General features: G+C 39.7%; 1 protein-coding gene across 11 annotated transcripts in view; it reads right to left on the minus strand.

Annotated features, from left to right (window-relative positions):
* Window positions 1-20,191, minus strand: part of FER (FER tyrosine kinase) — a 204,697-nt gene that overhangs the window by 79,448 nt on the left and 105,058 nt on the right. For 10 of the 11 annotated variants that reach the window (XM_030003736.2, XM_030003742.2, XM_041120640.1 and 7 more), the window contains one exon: window positions 3,780-3,836. In XM_030003736.2, the coding sequence (XP_029859596.1) occupies window positions 3,780-3,836 (57 nt within the window). Of the gene's footprint in view, window positions 1-3,779; window positions 3,837-12,437; window positions 12,456-20,191 lie in introns of those variants that run through there. The other variant, XM_041120644.1, reaches the window with a different exon arrangement.

Below are 20,191 nucleotides of genomic sequence, written 5' to 3' on the forward strand. Positions count from 1 at the left end.
GAGACCAAAAGATGATCTTTGAAACTAGGAGAAAACATATCAAAATAACATAAACATTCTCACATAAAGAAAATATGCAAAATAAGAAAAATGAAAACACTTAATATTAATTTTGATAATAAATTAAAACCACAGCAAAAAAAGGTATGGTCATGTCTGCCCTGAAAAAGTTATGTGATCTGCAATATTTTTAAAAGCTAAGCTCAGTGCTGCTCTATAGAGGCAAGTATGTAAGGCCTCACATTTGGACAAGACTTTAGGAAGCAGCTCCTTATACAATCAGATTTTTTAGGTCTTCAACAACAAACCCCCAGGGTAAGTTGTTTATTTTTTTACCTTTCATAGAAGAAAACTGAAATAATAAAGACCATAAAATAATCTCCATCAGATGTATTTTTTACTTAAATAAAAACAAAGAAAAATTAATTAGGACACAAATTGAAGGAAGAAGGAAATTGTGGGGTATATAACAAAACACTGGTATCAGTGAAAAAAACCAAGAGAAGAGAAAGAATGAAAACTGAAGATTTTGTACTTTTAGTTAAGTTTTGTATTTTCCAAAGAATAAATACAACTCAGTTTTAAATCTATGTCTGATAAATTTCCACATGAATTCCACTTCTGTGTCCTGGTATCTGGGGCTGCACGTGACTTCAAAAACCAACAAACTCTGCTGGAAATGTTTTCTTTTCTTTCCTGTGTGATGAAGATTTCATTACATCATGCATTTGAATACAGTATTGCCAAAGGAAGAAGACAGAAAAGGGAAAAAAGATGGAAAATAGTAATGTGCTGCTAGTAACAAGGGAAGAAATTTAGGCCTAAACACAGGTTTCCAGTATTATTTTACATATCCTAGGGTAAGGAAAATATAGCTGGCAAGCAAGGCATAGGATCTGTGACAGCAATCTGCCCTTCTAAAAGAGCACTTCTAAAGCCAGGACACTACCTCCAATATCTAAAATGGCACGAGGTACCCAATGGTAAGAAGCTGAGTCACTCCCAACACACTTTTCCTCTAGTCTTCTGGTCACAAGTATTTAACAGTGAAAGCTGAACCCACCTTAAGGACTATTTAAGTATTGAAAAAGCTTTTTTTCTTTATTTAAAATATTCAATTATTATTAGAGACATGATTTTTAATATAACATGTTCCTTTCATATCACTTGCATTTTGTGGGGTATTATAGAATTAATACTGAGTAAATAAACAGACCATTCACTCCTGAGGTGAAGGAAAATCTTTCTCTTTTCTAAAGTCTGCATCCCTTTATGCATTAAGCTTTCATTATTTTCGTCCTCTTTTTTTCCAGGCCACTCAAGATTTTATAGACCCTCAGACTCCTCACTTCCATGGTGAACAGCTGTAGTTTATTTAATTTTGTCATACAGATGCTGATGGTCCTGTCACTCTTACCTTTTCTAGTTTGACTATACCTTTTTAGAGTTGGATGCGTAACAGATTTATACTGTGTTCCAAGAAAGTTTTTAACCTGTATTTTTTAAAGAACATATCCTTCTATAATCACTTTTAAGAACTAAGTTGTCTTTACTGAATGTTAAAAATGCTTTGTGCCAAAAACACGCAATGCACTTGTAAATTCAGTTTACTAAATTAATAAATTTTCAGATTGCTTTAACTGTCTTTACTCATCAAGGCTAATTCATATTTATTTTTTAGCATGACAGAGCTTTTTTAATGCCTGTGTATTGGGTCTGGCTGAGATGGAGTTAATAGTCCCCATAGCAGCCCTCACAGAACTGTGCTCTGCATCAGTAGCTAGAAAGGTGTTGATAACACACCAGTGTTTTGGCTACTGCTGAGCAGCGCTGGCACAGCATCAAGGCTGTCTCCCACACATTTTTGCCCCCTCCCTCAATGGCAGGCTGGGGCAGGGCAAGATCTTGGGAGGGGACATAGCCAGGACAGCTGACCTAAACTAACCAAACAGATATTCCATACCATATGACGTCAGCTCAGATATAAAAGCTAAGTAAAGGGAGATGGAAGGGGAGGCATTTTTGTCTTCCGGAGCAGAGATTCCCCTGCAGCCCGTGGGGAAGACCATGGTGAGGCAGGCTGTCCCCCTGCAGCCCATGGAGGTCCACGCTGGAGCAGATATCCACCTGTAGCCCATGGAGGACCCCACGCCGGAGCAGGTGGGTTCCTGAAGGAGGCTGTGACCCCGTGGGAACCCCACGCTGGAGCAGGCTCCCGGCAGGACCTGCGGATCTGTGGAGAGAGGAGCCCACGGAGCAGGTTTTCTGGCAGGACTTGTGACCCCGTGGGGGACCCACGCTGGAGCAGCGTGCTCCTGAAGGACTGCACGCCGTGGAAAGGACCCATGCTGGAGCAGTTCGTGAAGAACTGCAGCCCGTGGGAATGGCCCACATTGGAAAAGTTCGTGGAGGACTGTCTCCTGTGGGTGGGACCCCACGCTGGAGCAGGGAAGAGTGTGATGAGTCCTGCCCCTGAGGAGGATGAAGCAGCAGAAAATAACGTGTGATGGACTGACCGTAAACCCCATTCCCCGTCCCCCTGTGCCGCTGCGGGGGTTAGTAGAGAATCTGGGAGTGAAGTTGTGCCCGGGAAGAAGGGAGGGGTGGAGGGAAGGTGTTCTGAGATTTGGTTTTATTTCTCATTACCCTACTCTGGTTGATTTGTAATAAAGTGAGTTAATTTTCCCCAAGTTTGAGTCTGTTTTGCCCGTGACAGTAAGTGGTGAGTGATCTCTCTCCTGTCCTTATCTCGACCCACAAGCTCTTTGTTATATTTTCTCTCCCCTGTCCAGTTGAGGAGGGGGAGTGATAGAACGGCTTTGGTGGGCACCTGGCGTCCAGCCAGGGTCAACCCATCACAGCCTGAAACATCTTTATTTTTCTCCCTTGAAACTATTCTCTTTAAGAATGTGAAGCTGTCACAGTACCTGTATTTTATGCAGACACAGCTCTGCCTACCAGTAGATAATACTTTTTGTCGTCTTATGCTGCCAAAGAGATTTTATCCTGGGTAACAGTATTTTCTGTCAGTATTTAATTCCACCATTTCTTGAACAGTTTATCAATTCTTTTAGTGTGTATCATAGTAAGAAGGCAACTATTGCTTTCCTTTGTCTCCTCCCAATTTAAGCCTATTTTGGGGGTTTGGGAAATCCTTTGGAACATTGTGTCCAGAGTGCCACTTGCAACTGTTTTTGTAGGTACAAAGGTGCTAAAAATGTAAGTGAGGTACAGGGCTTACCTGATTTTAAAGACTTACAGCTCCTAAGTAGAATTTGTAGTATAAACTACACTATACAAGAATTAATTTATTACATATATGATTGTGAAGTTACCTAACATTCAGTAAATCATACAAAAGCAACAAACATTTGTTTCAACACTGATTTAATAATCTTATATTAAATTTTATACATAATTTTTATATAAATACATAAATATAAATGTTTATGTTTTTATTTATATTTTGCAACATTTTTTGTAAGGCCACACAAAGTAAACCAGCCACATCATGCTTTATAGAAATCTAGTTAGCTTAAAAAGCCTTCCAAAAGAGAAAATGCTAGTTAAAGACTTTCAGCACTCATGTTATATAATTTACTAGTAAATGTGATTTACATTTATTTAAAGCACAATGCTGTCTTGTGTATTAAAGTAAAATAATAGATATAAAAATCACATGCCACAGTAATTTAAACAATAAGGCAAACAGGAAATATATAGGCTTAATGATTAATATATACTTATTTAAATGTTATTTAGCTCACTTGATTACTTACTTTGCCCAGTAATTCTCCCAGTGTGACATCTTCATGATTGAGAACCCATTTCTTATCCTATGGAAAGGAAAGGAAAAAAGAATTGTCAGTCTGTGCAAATATGTAAGATACAGTTTCTATTAAGATACATTTCAGCAGAAATGGAGCTAAAGAAGCATTATATTCAGATCGCTCAATCAAAAGCATGCCACGAAGTTTTAAATCTAAGTGTTTATAAAACAGAGTTTAAAAGACTTTCTATATAATAAAATATTGAATATACCATATAGCAAATTTCCATCAGAAGATTAAGCCTACAACATGACAGTATGTATGTAAATAGAGGACTATGCAAATTTTCACACAAGCTCTGGAAATGATATCTAGCACCCTGTTTTTAACAATTACCTGAGTCAAAATCAGATAAGAAAACTTAATTTTACTATATGAAATAACTTATTGCTAGATCAAAAAAACCATTTTTCTCCTCAGTGTACATGAAAAAGAACTGATTTTTCTACTTATTAACAAGACACATATTTGCATCTTTTATATCTTGTGTGGTACTTTAAAATATTACAAGCATCTACTTGAAAAAAAAAAGTAACAAACGCCAGTTAAAGTATCTGTTCAGTGTTGATGACCGACACTATGAATACTGCGTGACAGCCTAAAGACATATAAAAAATAATTATAAACTCCTTGCTACACAGACATATTTAATAAATACTTAGCTAAAATGTTACAAGTAGGATACTTCATGTCTAACCCATATTTACTATTTTCCCATTTCTCTGTTAGCACCTCATCTATTTTTTACCTCACAAACACTATTACTGCTCCTCATGTTAGTGGTAAGGTCCTAAGCATTGTTTATTACTAAATAAAAAAGGCAAATATCTAAACAAGCATATGCCAATGCATTAAATAATTTCTCATTAAAGCTCACAGAAAACCAAGCCAAGCACGCTGGCTTTGAAGTACACCTAATAAATCAGATTACCAGGTTTTCTGGACCATGGAGGACCTGCAGTGATCCTCAATGGAAGACTGTTGTACCTCAAAGTGTTAGTGATCCACACAACAGCTAACTGGAGTGAGCCCAAGCCTGGGTTGCGTGGCAAAACTCCCTTGGCCGCAGGATGAACTCAGCCAGCACATGGCAACAGAACCCGCAGGCAGCTCCCACGGGGTACCAGCAATTACGCCACTTGCGTGGCCTTGCCTTTATCTATAAGTGCTCCGAGAAGTTCTCATGTGGACATCCTTTCTGTTTGCCAGCAGAAATAATGAACAGAGTTGTTTCCTCGGAAGAAAGTTCTGTTATAGCTCAAATGACCAAAATGTGAGAATCTCTGCTACAGGCAGGGACTGCCCAGCATGCTGCATGTGGATCAGTGGCCCATTCAATGCTACACCACCTGGGGCTCCCACTGTCTAAAGGGATGCAAGACTGCCTGTACTATTCTCTCCTTACAGTGTTAGCTCTAATAGATAGTATTTTAAATGATACCTTACAGAATCTGAGTGCCTTTCATACTGGGATCATAAGAGCACCTCCTGGTGCAAAATGGGATCTTTACAATGTGTAGAAATAGCTCGTGGCAGGGAATGAAGAAAAGGGAGCCAGAGTTTTCTCAGTGGTGCTCAGTGACAGGACAAGAGGCAATGGGCACAAATCAGAAAACAGGAAATTTGTTCTGAACATGAGGAAACACATTTTTAGTGAGGGGGTAGTCAAACACCAGAACAGACTACCCAGAGAGATTTTGGAGTCTTCATCTGTGGAGACATTCAAACCTCAACTGGACACAGTCCTGGGAAACCCACAGTAGTTGAACCTGCCTGAGTAGGGGGGTTGCACTAGAGAATCTCAAGAATACCCCTCCAACCTAAATGAGACTGTGATTCAAAAAAAGAGAAAAACCTTCTGTATGGAAATAGACCATAGACTCAGAGAATGGTTTGGGTTAGAAGGGACCTTTAAAGATCATCTAGTCCAACTCTCCTGCCATGGGCAGGGACATCTTTCACTAGACCAGGTTGCTCAAAGCCCCATCCATCCTGACCTTGAACACTTCCAATGATGGGGTATCCACAACTTCCCTGGGCAACCTGTCCAGGGTCTTGCCACCCACACTCTAAAAAATTTCTTCCTTGTATCCCATCTAAACCTACCCTAATTCAGTTTAAAACTGTTTCCCCTTGTCCTTTCACTACAGGCCGTGGCAAGAAGCCTCTCTCCGTCTTTCTTGTAAGTCCCCTTTAAATAGTGAAAGGCTACAATAAGGTCTCCCTGAGGCTTTCACTTCTTCAGGGTGAACAACCCCAACTCTCTCAGCCTGTCTTCATAGCAGAGGTGTGCCAGCCCTCTGATAATTTTTGTGGCCCTCCTCTGGACCCGTTCTAACAGGGCCATGTCTGTCTTGCACTGGGGATACCAGACATGGACACAGTGCTCCAGGTGGGGTCTCATGAAAGCAGAGTAGAGGGGCAGAATCACCTCGCTCACCCTGCTGGCCACACTTCTTTTGATGCAACCCAGGATACAGTTGGCTTTCTGGGCTGCAAACACACCTTGCTGGCTCATGCCCAATTTTTCATCCACCAGTACCCCCAAGTCCTTCTCCACAGGGCTGCTCTCAATCCCTTCATCCCCCAGTCTGTCTTGATACTGCGCATTGCCCCAACGCAGGCACAGGACCTTGCACTTGGTCTTGTTGACCTTCATGAGGTTTACATGGGCCTTCTCCTCAAGCCTGTTAAGGTCCCTCTAGATGGCATACCTTCTGTCTAGAGTATCAACTGCACCACTCAGTTTGGTGTCATCTGCAAACTTGCTGAGGGCACTCAATCCCACTATGTCATTAATAACGATATCAAACACTACCAGCCCCAATACAGAACCCTGAGGGGACACCACTTGTTACTGATCTCCATTTGGGCATCGAGCCATTGACTATAATTCGTTGGATTTATCCATCCAGCCTATTCCCTATCCATCAAACCCATCTCTCTCCAATTTAGCAACAAGGATGTTGTGCTGGGAATTTGCTCTCTTGTTATAGGAGCAACTTGCCTGAAATTTGCCAGGTCAAGCCATGTTAACGGCCGAGAACCAGGTATTACATGAAAAAATTTTCTGCCGAAGAGTGATTCCTAACATTCCATTGCAACAGTCATCACTGCCTTTAACGCATTTTCATATTTAAAAGAATATATAGAATATATAGTATTATTTTTTTAGTTATTAGTGATAAAGATAATAAAAAAGGGAAATTTTGACTCCCTAGGTAAGAAAGCCATTTTAAAAATCATATCTATCTGCCCCCTGCTATGACTGAATTCTATGTCTCTAGTACAGAACAATGAGTACAACCTGAGTACAATGCTTCATGAATGACCTTTTTGTAACATAAAGCTTGAGATCATCTTAAAAGAAGGTGAAATACATATATATATTTTCCAAACTGTGAAAATTTTTCTTCTTCAGATGGGGGCTAAATCTTTAACAGGCAGCACTGTGAATCAGCACTATTTCATTTCACCTACACAACCAGTAAAGTCTGCTGTCAACTCCTAAGGAAGGTGGAGGCTTGTACTGACTATGTCTCCCTCTTTTTACAAGCAGAAAACCATTCAGCAGGTAATCCAGAGACGTGCTGGGTAACTGGAAGAATGAAAAGACTACAGGAGAATTATGCTGCACAGTGCACCTTGCTGGGAAGGTGTCTACTCATTACTATCCTCCACATTTTTTGACTGACATGAATTCAGCACAGAAAAAAAAGGGGTGGTGGTGCCATTTTCATGCTTTTTTTCTCATATATAATGTCACAAATATCACACAGACCATTGCTCTTGCAAGCTGTGCTCAATGCACATTCTAGAGACTCTCTGAATGCCTCTATTCAACCAAACTTCCAGCACACAACTCCGGTCAGCCCCATCACTTGAATTCCTGTACCACACCACCATGATGTGTGATGGGATCCATGCTTTGCCATTCCTCTTCCCTGGGTGGGGCACTGGGAGACTTGTGAGGAAATTCTCAATAACCATCAATTGATTCTTCTCCTACAAACAAGATTCTTGACTAAAACTACTGCCTCACTGATCAGACATCATAAGTAACATACGTCCTTCATCTCCTCCTTTTGATTTTCCTAAAAATTGTAAATGTTCTGTTCATTGAAGATTTTCTAGATATTTTTTGTTGATGGGATGCCTCATTCAGAAGCTGTTACACTACAAACAGGTAGTTTGTAGTGCCATCAAACTGCACACTTTCCCTACCAGTAAAACTCAAGTTTGAGAAAACAATTTGCAAAGAAAGCTGTAAAGAAAAAACCCACAAAAATGACTACTTGGAGTTATTAACATAATGGTTTTAAACATTGAAATAAGTGCTGTAAAAGCCAAAAAGTTATAGAATTAAAATTTAATGGATTTTTTACCACTTAATTCCAAGGATTCAGTACTTCAGTGAATGACTTTTTGAAAATATTGACAACATGGCATTTCAGAGGCTTGTTTATGAAGACAAAATCTGATGCATAATCCTTCAGAGGACTAATTAAAGAAAAAGGCACCATAAACTGGAATCAAATGATCTGTTGAAGTATTTGTTATCACTGTATCAATACATTAATCACTGCCTGTACTCTTCTCTTTATGAAAACTTTCGGTCATTTATTAAACTAGTGTAACCCGTTCATTAAATTATCATGGTTCTGCCAGGTTTTTCACAACCGAAGGATTATTCAAAGTCTGATCAGCTTTGTTACTGAAGTTCTTGTTGTTGGTTTAGAAAAGAAATCTTTATTGATGAGCATATGCAAATTGTGCTGCCCCACTAATATCAGCTTCACAAGGTATCAATAAGTGAATATTCATCTCAATGGTACACAAATTGACAGTTTGCTGTTATGAGAGTTTCCTATGAATGGAAATATTTAATTACTTTTGTAGGTATACAAAATACATCTTAAATTTAGAAGACTCATCATATGTGTCACTCCTGTGGCTATTTGGCTAAGCCAGCAGACTGAAAAGGAGGCAGGTGCTGCTTCAGTGATTCTTTCTGCTTCTAGCTGGAATCTCTTCAAAACTGTTCTTTCCCTACTCATCAGGCACCACCTGCACAGACCTCAAAAGCAGACAGCTAAAGAAAATGAGGCAACCCTTGGCATACTGTATTCTTTTTGATTGTACTTCTCATCATTTATTTAGTCTTTTAACTTGTGCAGTTACAATGGAACCTGACACCAGGAATATTTGTCAGACAATCCATGTGAGATTAGCAGAAGATACATACTGTAACACTACTAAAAGAACAGAAATTGTAACCCAGAACCTCTATCTATCTAATTTCTCTTCCCTCACCCATAAGCTTTTCTGTTACACTCCTTCCTCCTGGTTTCTCTCTCTCAGGTTTAGTGAAAGCCTTAAGGACTATGAAAACAGTAATTTTTTTCACACTAGGAAGTATCAAAACACAACTTTCCTCCCCTCCTTACCATGCCTCTTATATAGCCTTCACTTTGTGTGTTATCATTGAGCTTCTGGACAAAAAGATGGCAGCCTTCATACTACATTCCATTCCTCTATTTGAAAAGGAAATGAATTCACCTGAGATTACTTTTTGAAAGAGGAGACAAAGTTCAGGTGCTGCAGGACACATTTAACACTGTAAACCCTATGCAGAGCAAAGTGCCTAAGCCCTACCACTAGCTAAGCCTGTAATTTTCTCCTAAGAGTGTAATTTCCTCCTAAAGTACATAACTCCTCATGCACTGAGAAGAGAGGCTAGAAACCCAACTCAGGGCTTTGTGTTCTGTGATGGTAGTGAAGCTCTTCCAACTATGGTCCCTAAGTCCGTCTGTGAATTCAACTCTGAAGCTGCACATGATCCCTCTGTCCCACAGCACTAGTCAAGTTGAAGAAAGCATTTCAGGTAGAACTATTAAGTTAAAAAAGGCTGGACCTTCACATGCATTACTGTTTTATCTAGTATCTTAAGGCACTTGTGGAGTGATATAACCCCTGTTAAACTGCACCAAAGTAGGTTCTTCAGCAGATAGTAAAAAAGAATCTAAAGGAAGAGATGCTGTCATCTATATCATACCAGTGTACAATTCTGGCATTAAAAAAGAAACAAACCCAATTTTCTAATTTGAAAAGTGTTAGATATCCATTTAAATACTGTTTCAAATCACAGTGTCACTGTTCAGATAATTACCTTTAATTAATAAACTATAATCTGAACAGCACTGCAAGGTGGACAGTAACAAGGACAAGACTGTTTCTACTGCAAGTATGTCGTCTCACTAATTTTGTTCAAATTGCACTGAGTTGCATATGTCATCATTCAATATTTTTGGATAGCTGCCAATAATTAAATAAATCAATTAAGCACACAAAGGAATGGATGCATAGCAGCATATCATAAACAAAAGTTAGAAATAAAGTCATGTCTTTTTTCTGTGTGATCATAAACTTCATGATCTTCTGTAAGTGCTTAATTCTGATTGTGAATAGAATGCAAGTATTTCTCCAGTTGTTAAATGTTATTACTCTACAGATTAATCATGCATGCAAAAGATACTGAAAGTTACAGAAGAAATGTGACAGCAAAATGGGAAATAAAAAATAATCTTTAGTGTAGGTAAAGACACTGCAATGCCCATCAGTCCAAGTCTCAGAAATTTTCATTTCAACAGAGTTGCTTCTAAATCAAATAGAGCAAATCCACCACATTTCTGTACCTAATCATAAACTAATCTGAACGAGACAGAAGGACGGAACTCTTGAGATTATTAATGCCATTACTATTCCCCCCAGAAGGAACCTGCTTATGATGTAGCCATCTTCTTGTAACACCACTACAAATTTCTCTTTACCTCATGCTTGTTCAGATTTTTCTATCGTTAATCTTGGACCACAGACTAAGCACTTTAGACAAATCCACTTACAGAAATTAGTGCTTGAGCACATGTGTTTGTTATCTTAATGATATACCTTATTTCCAAATGGAATTACTTATGAAATCCAAAAACTTTACCACGTTCTACTTTATTTATGTCCTCTGGTTTCCCCCAGGAGGGGAAACTGAATTGTATCAATGCCATACTTCTTAGCCAAGCACAGTAACTAACTTAGCTCAGCTCAGATAGAGCTTCAGTGCCTCTTGGGAGATAACCCTTTATCAGACATGAGGAGCTACTTGGCAAAAGCATGCTCTCAAGATTCTCTATGGAAGAATACCAGGGAAATTACAAGATACGTAAAGGATAGGAAGGAAACGCCTCAAGGTGGACACTTCTTGGGAGGAAAATGAAAGACGAGCAAGAACCCTACTGAGACTGCTCTGGTTAGTACACAGTTGTTTCCACACCAGGGAAAGGGGTTCCTTGTTCCCTGGCTGGGAAAGGCATTACCGTCTTCTGAAGCCACATCCTCCCACCTATTTTGTTCAATGGTGTTACTGTTCCCTGCTTATTCTTCCTCGTTAGTTATTGGGCAGCTGGAGCAACACCGTGTAGTGAGGGCTGGTTGCTCCCTGGGGCTGAGCAGCCGCAGGGGACCCCTGGCCAGCAGGGCTGAGGCTCACCAGCCAGGACGCCCCCTGCTGCCCTTCACGAGGGAGCAGGGCAGGCCAGGGGGGCAGCCCCAAGTTCAGATCAGCCAAGTCTGCAGAGATAAAGCAGGTCCAGGGTCAAGCTGGGAAGTCAGCCTGCTGATCGGGGTCAGGGTGAAGGCCAGCGAGGGGAACCACCATCAGACACAGCCCCACGACCGGTGGGCAGGTTCGTAGTGACAAGCCGGCCCGGGGTCAGGGTCCAGGACCGGGCGAACAGGGTGCGTGGCCAGGCACAGGCAGGGCTGCGAGGCGGCAGGAGCCGGGGCTTGGCTGGGGCTGAGCAGTAAAGCCTCAGCCGAAAGCGGCTCCCGTGGGACAGGGTTCGGCCCTGCCTGGGGCCCTCACCCCAAAGTCACTGGCTGGAAGGGGCAGCAGCTGCATTATCCCGTGATGGTCCAGAGCCCTGGCCAGGAGGGAGCATGCTCTCAGGGCCCTTACTGAGCTAGCTGTTTATTAATAACACGTTTGGAGTCCTATCACTGTATCTAACCTTTGGAGATATTGCTAGATCAGTTGGCCAAACACTGAGAAAAAAGTTGTCAGCTAGGCAGTTCACACAGTGGAGAACTTGGTCAGCCTCGACACTGCTGCCATTCCCCAATGGTCAGGTACTAGCCAACAGTCACCATACTGAAGCTTTATATAAAAAACAGTTTGGTAATGAGTACCTTTGCAGACTTTCTGCAGCTATCCACAATACTTGTTTGTTTTCAACAAAGATAAGCATTTTCAAAGAGGAGAGTTATTTCAAGAGTTAACTGTAACTTACACTCTCCCCCCCCCCAACAAACCAGTAATTAAACAAATAAAACCTTCAACTGAGAAAAAGAATACTTCAAAAATAATCAGAAATTTCTCTTTTTATTTGTAAAATAAAGTATTCCAGACATGAGAAGATGTTAGTAAGTTTCATGGTTCCCTGGACCATGATAAGTTTCCAGCCTTGAGCAATCAGCAAGGAATCAATTGTGCATCGGTCCTTTCTTCAGTGGAGATGCAGGTACTGGAGTTGTATGCAAGGCCACTGAGGCCACAGTATGAACAGCAGATGGTCACTGTACAAGATGCAACCTCATTTTATTTTTTCAGAGCTATGAGACTGAAATGTTATCACTATTACCCTAAATTTCTTCCAAGCATGTAAGCTCAAGTCTGAAGTGCAGTTTTCCTCCTGCCTATCTCCCTTCATTAGCAGAAACCACATCAAAGAAATCACAAATTATTATGCCAGGAAGAAGGCTCACAAATTAGTTGCAGTAAATTATAACAGCTTTCAATAAAATGGAAAACATAACCCAGAACGAATACTTGGTGCTCAAATTCCCCTAGCATTATTTTTCTATAATTTTCGTTAACAATTTCAATCATGAAGAACTCTAAAATGGTACTGTTTCAAATTAACAACCAGCAGTAAGGCAATTAGATACTAAACATTTTAAAAACAGACATTTGGGGAATTAGATAAGAATTTATGAGCCTCAGCTTAAACACTTGGTTTTAAAGATGTTACCATTTCTAATAGGAGAGAGAAAAAGGGATAAAATGAAAATGCCACCTGTCCTTGTATTCAGTGTCAGAGTATGATCAAACAAAAACAAGATTCTTACCCAGACTCCAAAGCAAGACTTGTAAAAGAGGAAGAGTGAGCAAATCCTGATAAGGTTCCATCGCAGTATGAATAAATAAGACTTCTATGTTATCATCACTGTTATCTACTTACCTCATGTTCTCTGTCACATTACTTACTCTGGCTAGTTGAGACCACATTAAAATCATAAAGCTAGATGCCATCACACTAACGAAAGTAGGATCTATAGCAAAGTCTGCCACTGCTTTCATCTTAACAGTAGATGTAATGAAAGCAAAAAGGCTAAAACCCTCTAGAAATTGGAAATCTTAGTTGATTTAGGGAACACCAAAATGACTCAATCAGAAGCAAAACATATTGCTTGAAGAGAACTGAAAACATAAGACTTCCCAACCTAAGAATCTATCTGAACACAGCATGGGGAATTTACCAAAAGGCTAAATATCCCTCCCCTTTCCCCCAGCCCAGTAAATTTTTCATTAACATTCCTCTAACACCCCCCATAAAATAGAGGGATATTGTCAGCATCTCATGAGTACGGTGCATAAACATGCATTATGCCTGTGTTTTTATGTTGTATTCAGAAAAGTATCTTGGAAAGTAGTATTTGCTCTCCTTCTTCCAAATGAAATAGAAAATATCAATAGTACGTTCTACAACAACAAAAATGGAAAGTCAATCTTTCATTTTCAGTATTAAGGATAAATAGACTAAGATTCTTTTTAATGGCTAAGAAAATCATAATTGCAGATAATTTTTCATCACAGGTGTATTAAAATATCACTTATCAGAACTTGATGAACCAAAGAAAAAACAAGAAAGTTAACAGTTGTGTACATGTGGAATGGTCTATCAATGTGGAAATGAGAAACGATCTTCTTAGAGAAGTACTATTTTTGACACCACCTATGCCAGTAGACCTAACATGCATATCAATTTCATGAATCATAAATTATGTGTTTCAAGGCCTTCAGATTAAGTACAGAAATAAAGGTAGCTAGTGGAAAAGATTTTTCATAAGAACAAGCGAGTTTTACAAGAAGGGTTTTGAAAAATGCCACTGACAACTTCTTTAAAACTGTTTCAGAATAAAGATTCATGAGCTGTAAAAATTGTTATAGAAGCTGTTTTGCATTATTATCACCACTGTATTAATCCACCCGGATGAAACTCAATGTGAGTTGTAAAACAGAATAATAGTGCAGATAGGTTTACCTCCTTGGAAAAAGTACTATTTCATCTGACTTGTTATTGTTCCATAAAAACCCACTGTGAAGTTCAACCTTTCTGCTAAACCAAATTCTAAATGGCCATAAACCAAGAGGGTTGAATTGAGATTTGCAAAAGCTACTGTGCAGCATATAAACTGCAAAAGTGACCTCAGATTAACTGCATGGCTTTTGTTTGAGCATTCTTTCTTGAAGATCAATAGACAAAATGACTGTAGAAGTCAACATACAAAACCAGTTTTCTTCACTTTTTTTGAGAAGGATGTGCAGTATTTCCCTAAGTTTATATTCTCTTATTCATCAAAGGACTAGAAAGATGCTAAGGATCTTTCAGGAAAAATACAGGAAATAAAGAAAAATAAAGGAGAAAAAAAAAACAAAACTGAGAAGGAACAAGACATAGAATGTGAAATCCTTAAACACCAGAACAGGAAAGTCAAGTTTATGTCAAAACCATTATATTTCAAACACATTAAGGAAACTTATAGCATTCCTCTCTACTTAATACAGTAAATTCAGCTCCCAAACCAAAGTACTCTGAATCAGCTATTAACCAAATACATGCAAACAGAGAAATTATCTGTCCTTTATCAGATACACCATCTAAAACAGTGACAGTCTTCTGTACGCTCAAAGGCAAACAAAACTGTGTGATAACGTAGTTTTTCTTTTAAACATTCTGTATGATTCAGAGAGAGGAATATACAAGCACAGTCATATTATGCATGCATAAATAAATACACTCAAATGCTTAAAATAGGCTAAAATATTTTCACATATGCACAAACACATTTTTACTTCCACCCATGTGCATGAAGAGGTATGTACAGCTGGGGTTGGGGGACTACAGATTAATATAAAAATGTCCAAGAGAGTCTCCTTGAACTATGTGAGATACTTAGCCACATACTTAGTTAGTCCCATCCTGACTTAACTTCAAAACATCCAGCCATTTCTAGTTAGATGGTTTCTTTTCCCCAGGAAATAAAACATTTAACTCATTCTTTTGGCAACATCCACACACTACAGTATACTCTCTGCATGAATGTTCCTTTATATATCCAACAGTCCTTCCAAAAAAATTTCTAAATTATAGTGGTTAGTATGCAATACCTTTCACAGAGCTGCAGTTCCACATTAGAGCTTCCACCAAGTTACTATTCTGTTCAAAACAAAAGCCTAAGATCCTTCATCCTACCCCTTCCTAGCCACATCTGCTCATCTTGCAGTGGCTTTCATAATCTTCAGATAACATGTTAAAACCACTGAAATGGAATAGAATTAACTGGGCAAAATCTGAATTAAACTATTAGCTTAATTTGTGATTGGGAAAGAGCAGGAAAAAGGCAAAGCCACATAGAAAGGAAAAGGAAGTGAGAACACCCACCCCTCCCACACATACACACCTTTCTGGCACCAGCAACCTGTTCACTTGACTCAGCTATAAGATGAAACTGCAGCCTTAATTTATGAATTTATGAGATTTTTTTTCAGTGTGAGTACCACTAAACTCCGCCTGCTTTCCAAGCGAGACAGATGATGGCTCTGAATCAGAAGTCATACAATATTACATAAATGCCAGTAGTTTAAATGAAGCATGTTGCATTAAGTTTTTTACATCAGATACACATTGCTCTTTAACAAGACATTGCTAGCTTCTCACATACCACTAACTCATTATTCAGAATAGCAAAAGCGCTGGGAAATCTCCGGTGGCAGAAAAAGAGCCAGTCAATGAAGGACACACAGAGGGAAAATGTACACACATACCAAGTGGCTCTGCTAAATGTTAGGAGCTTCTATTATTACTCATGTACTCTTCTGAATGCTGTATTCAGCAAATATTTTTTTTCTCCAATATTAATGACTTTAGCTTACCAAAATCTTCCTATGTGGTCTACGGCAATCTACTCTTTCTTGCACCCTACTGTATCTTTTTTATCTTTTTCTAAAATGCAAAAGTCTGAGAATTAATCATGCAGTGTCCTCCTCAATGTCTCAGAACTCCTTTTGAACAAACAGGCCTATAATTAAGCAAACAAACTTACTATTCATACTTTTTAATTTAAAACATGAACACAGTGAGATAGGGGAAAAACATCTATGTCTGCCATTTAACTTCTTTACCTTGCTTTTGTTACTTGAAAAGTATTGTAAGTCTACAAGTTTTTCTGCCGGCCATTCTGTGAAACACCCTAACTTAGAAAGAATCACCCCTTTTTACTTCGTTCATTTGTAGAGAGAAATCCATTGAAAGCAGTGTTTAAAATTTCACAAGCACGTTACCCTCACACAGATCTAGTCCTTCAATGTGCTTTCACAGAATCACAGAATGGCTGAGGTCCGCAAGGACCTCTGGAGGTCATCTGGTCCAAGCCTCTGCTCAAGCAGGGCCACCTGGAGCTGGGTGCCCAGGGCCATGTCCAGGTGGCTCGTGAATACTTCCAAGGAGGGAGACTCCACCACCTCTCTGGGAAACCTATGGCAGCGCTCAGTCACCCTCACAGTCTGTGCCCATTGCCTCTGGTCCTGTCACTGGGCACCACTGACAAGAGCCTGGCTCCGTCCTCTTGGCACCCTCCCTGCAGGTATTTATATGCATTGATGAGATCCCCCTGAGCCTTCTCTTCTCCAGGCTGAACAGTCCCAGCTCCCTCAGCCTGTCCTCATGTGAGAGCTGCTCCAGTCCCTTCATCATCTTGCTGGCCCTTCATGGGATTCTCTCCAGTCCGTCCATGTCTCTCTTGTACTGGAAAGCCCAGCACTGGACACAGTACTCCAGGTGTGGCCTCACCAGCACTGAGCAGAGGGGACAGATCATCTCCCTTGACTTGCTGGCAGTACTTTGTTTAACGCAGTCCAGGATTCTTCCTTCTTTGCCGCAAGGGCATGTTGCTGCTGTGTGTTCAATTTGGTGTCCACCAGGACTCCCAAGGCCTTTTCTGAAAAGCTGCTTTCCAGCTGGGCAGTCCCCAGCATGTACTGGTGCCTGGGGTTGTTCCTCCCCAGGTGCAGCACTTTGCACTTCCCCTTGTCGAACTTCATGAGGTTCCTGTCAGCCCATTTCTCCAACCTGCCCAGGTCCCTCTGGACAGCAGGAGGACCCTCTGGTCTATCAGCCCCTCCTCCCAGTTCCATGTCATCAGCAAAGTTGGGTGCACTCTGCCCCAACATCCAGTTCATTAATGAAGATGTTAAACAGGATTGCACCCAGTATTGACCCCTGGGGTACACCAGTAGTCATTGGCCTCCAGCTAGACTTGTGCCACTGATCACCACCCTCTGGGGGTGATCTTTAGCTTAGTAATCACAGTGGACACACTATGTAAATCATTGGCAACCATTTTAGGATTCCAACTGACTGAAAGACAGAGCTAGTAACAGCAGTTACTTCATTATGAACTGATGATGAGATCCATGCACTACCCTAAATAGTACACTAAATACAGTATTTACTATGTAAATAAGGCATTCTGAAGTGCTACCTAATTTGGCTGCTTAATTCCTCCTTAATCAACATTTAAATACCTCTCTCAAACAGATCTATCTTCTTGAGAATTCAGGCACTATTACACATACCTGAAGCACACACCTGATGCAAGAAAAGCCCTACCCTTCTTAGCATGTAGCTTCTTCACAGCTGAAATGTCAGAAGACAATGGGCTTCACCAAATAAGTTTAATTCTTTTGTGGCTTGATCTTGTAGAATAATATAATATCTCTGTGATGAGCTGCCAAGAAACTTAAGTGCAAGCAATTCTGAAAGAGTAATTGTATTTTTGGCAGCAACTACAAGATAGCTCCTGGAGATCCACATGCATCTGTAACAAGCCATATGCCATTGTAGATACTTATGGAAGAGCTTGTTTTGTTTGATAAACAGTAGCTATTTATTTAGGAATTCAAGAGCTATTTCCAACTGAACTGCTCACTTTGAAATCACTTGCAGTGCAACAGGTATAAAAATAAACACTATACAACAACATTTACTGGTAGTTTTTTGGGGGCTCTCGCATCCTTATACTCATATTACTTGCCGCTTACTTTTTGCTCTGTTGGAGACTCCAGCAACCAAAGGTTGGGAAAGAACACCAAAGAAAGGAAAGCATATGTACCCAGTATTCCCTGAGCAAAGAATGTGAGGAAGGTGACATGCACACAGACTATGTACAGAAGGCTAGGACAAAAAAACCCCACAGCTCAACCATCTGAGGAACCTTAAGGACACACAATGGACAGTACACTGACAACAGCCCCAGTTACTAGCAAATAATTTCTCTCAGGATCAGATACAATAACCTTTAACTTCCAAAGCTTGTTAAGACTGTTTCTTTAAAACAGCCTTTTGAAATCTATGGTAACATATGCACATTTTAGCATATACATACCGTAATCAGAATAGCTGTGATAAGAATAAATTGTGCTTCTAGAGGTTTCTGTTGGAGGACTCCTAAAGTATTTCATGTACATCCATGACTTGCTCCACTTACTGAAAAATACTGTAGATAGGAATCCAGCTCAAGGGAATCTTCTACCAAAAATGATCTGCCCTATGCCAAAAACCAACATGCACTAGAGATTTGTGCATAACTCACACCCTTAAACTCCTACTCTTTAATTAAAAAGTCTGTCCTGCAGTTTGTATTATCCAACTATCTTTTCTTAATAAAATAAATAAAACACATGCACATAAACATCTAAAGGAATCAATCTGTTCTTTAAAGTTCTGCTGGAAAATGAAGCCCAAAACTAAATGGACCATTAAAAATGAATACAAAATTACTGCTGTGACATGTCAATAAAGAATCAATTATTTTTATGATGTTTTCCACATTTACACAAGATCATTCCACGTCTGGAGTGGTTAATAACAGGACACACCCCTTCACTTCAAAACTCAGTTTCAACTTGACCTACTTGCATGCTCCACGTTTAAACCTTAACATTAGGCTGCCCATTATGGAAGCAAACAGACGTATATGGTACACATAGAGAAAACACCTTCCAGTCTTAACATACACTGCTAAACATGTTTTGATCACCATAATGTTTATTTTAGTAGTAAGCTTTAGATACGTTTATTCTTGGTGGTCCGTGTATGAAATCTAACTCAATAGTAAGATGCTTCATAATGCTTAAAACAGACAAGCCGTAAGTCCACCTCCCTTCTACACGCCCCCCCCCCCCACACACATATAAAAGTAAAAACTACATATTCATGAGGTTTCCTTCCATATATGTCAATAGAGAAGACAGTTTGCATCTAAAGAACACAATGACATGCCACAGGGCAGTGGTACATATTTTCTAGTAACTCCATGGAAGGTGTAGGTACACTAAAGTTTGCAGCTACAGAAAGAACAGACATCTATTCTCTTATTCTCTCCTACTCAGGAAATCCACAAGAAAAAGAAGTTTGCTGTGATGCCACCAATTTCCATGCAAGTTTCTTGGAAACGACTTTGATGGGAATCCATGAACCACATGCACTTCCTATCATTCCACAGGAACACGTGCTGGCTTCTGCACGTGTTCTTTTTACTGCAGGATCTTTTTATGTTAGGTTAGGGTGATCTTCCCGAGAGAAAACGTACTTGCTCTGAATAACGTGTTATGTTTGTGATATAGATACTGGAATTGCTGGTCCAATTTATATCCAGCATTTTTAGTTTGCAAACCATGTAACTATCATTATTCTATTCTTCCAATATATACTGGTGGAAACCTCTGGTGCTTCTGAGATAATCTGTGAAGATACATGTATGTAAATCAGTACAAATTCCAAAGGAGCCACCTACTATAGCAGACACCTGATTTGCTGAAATCACATGAAGCTCCACACAAACTAATCTACTTTCATGTAGGGAGGTAGTAAGCATTTAATACCAAAATGGTTCAACTTTAACAATGTCAACCTAAGCATAAATTTACTATAAGAAACAACTTTAACAGCTCTAGTGGCAGGAAAAACAAC

Source organism: Aquila chrysaetos, chromosome Z (assembly GCF_900496995.4).
Source record: "Aquila chrysaetos chrysaetos chromosome Z, bAquChr1.4, whole genome shotgun sequence".
NCBI lineage: Eukaryota > Metazoa > Chordata > Aves > Accipitriformes > Accipitridae > Aquila > Aquila chrysaetos.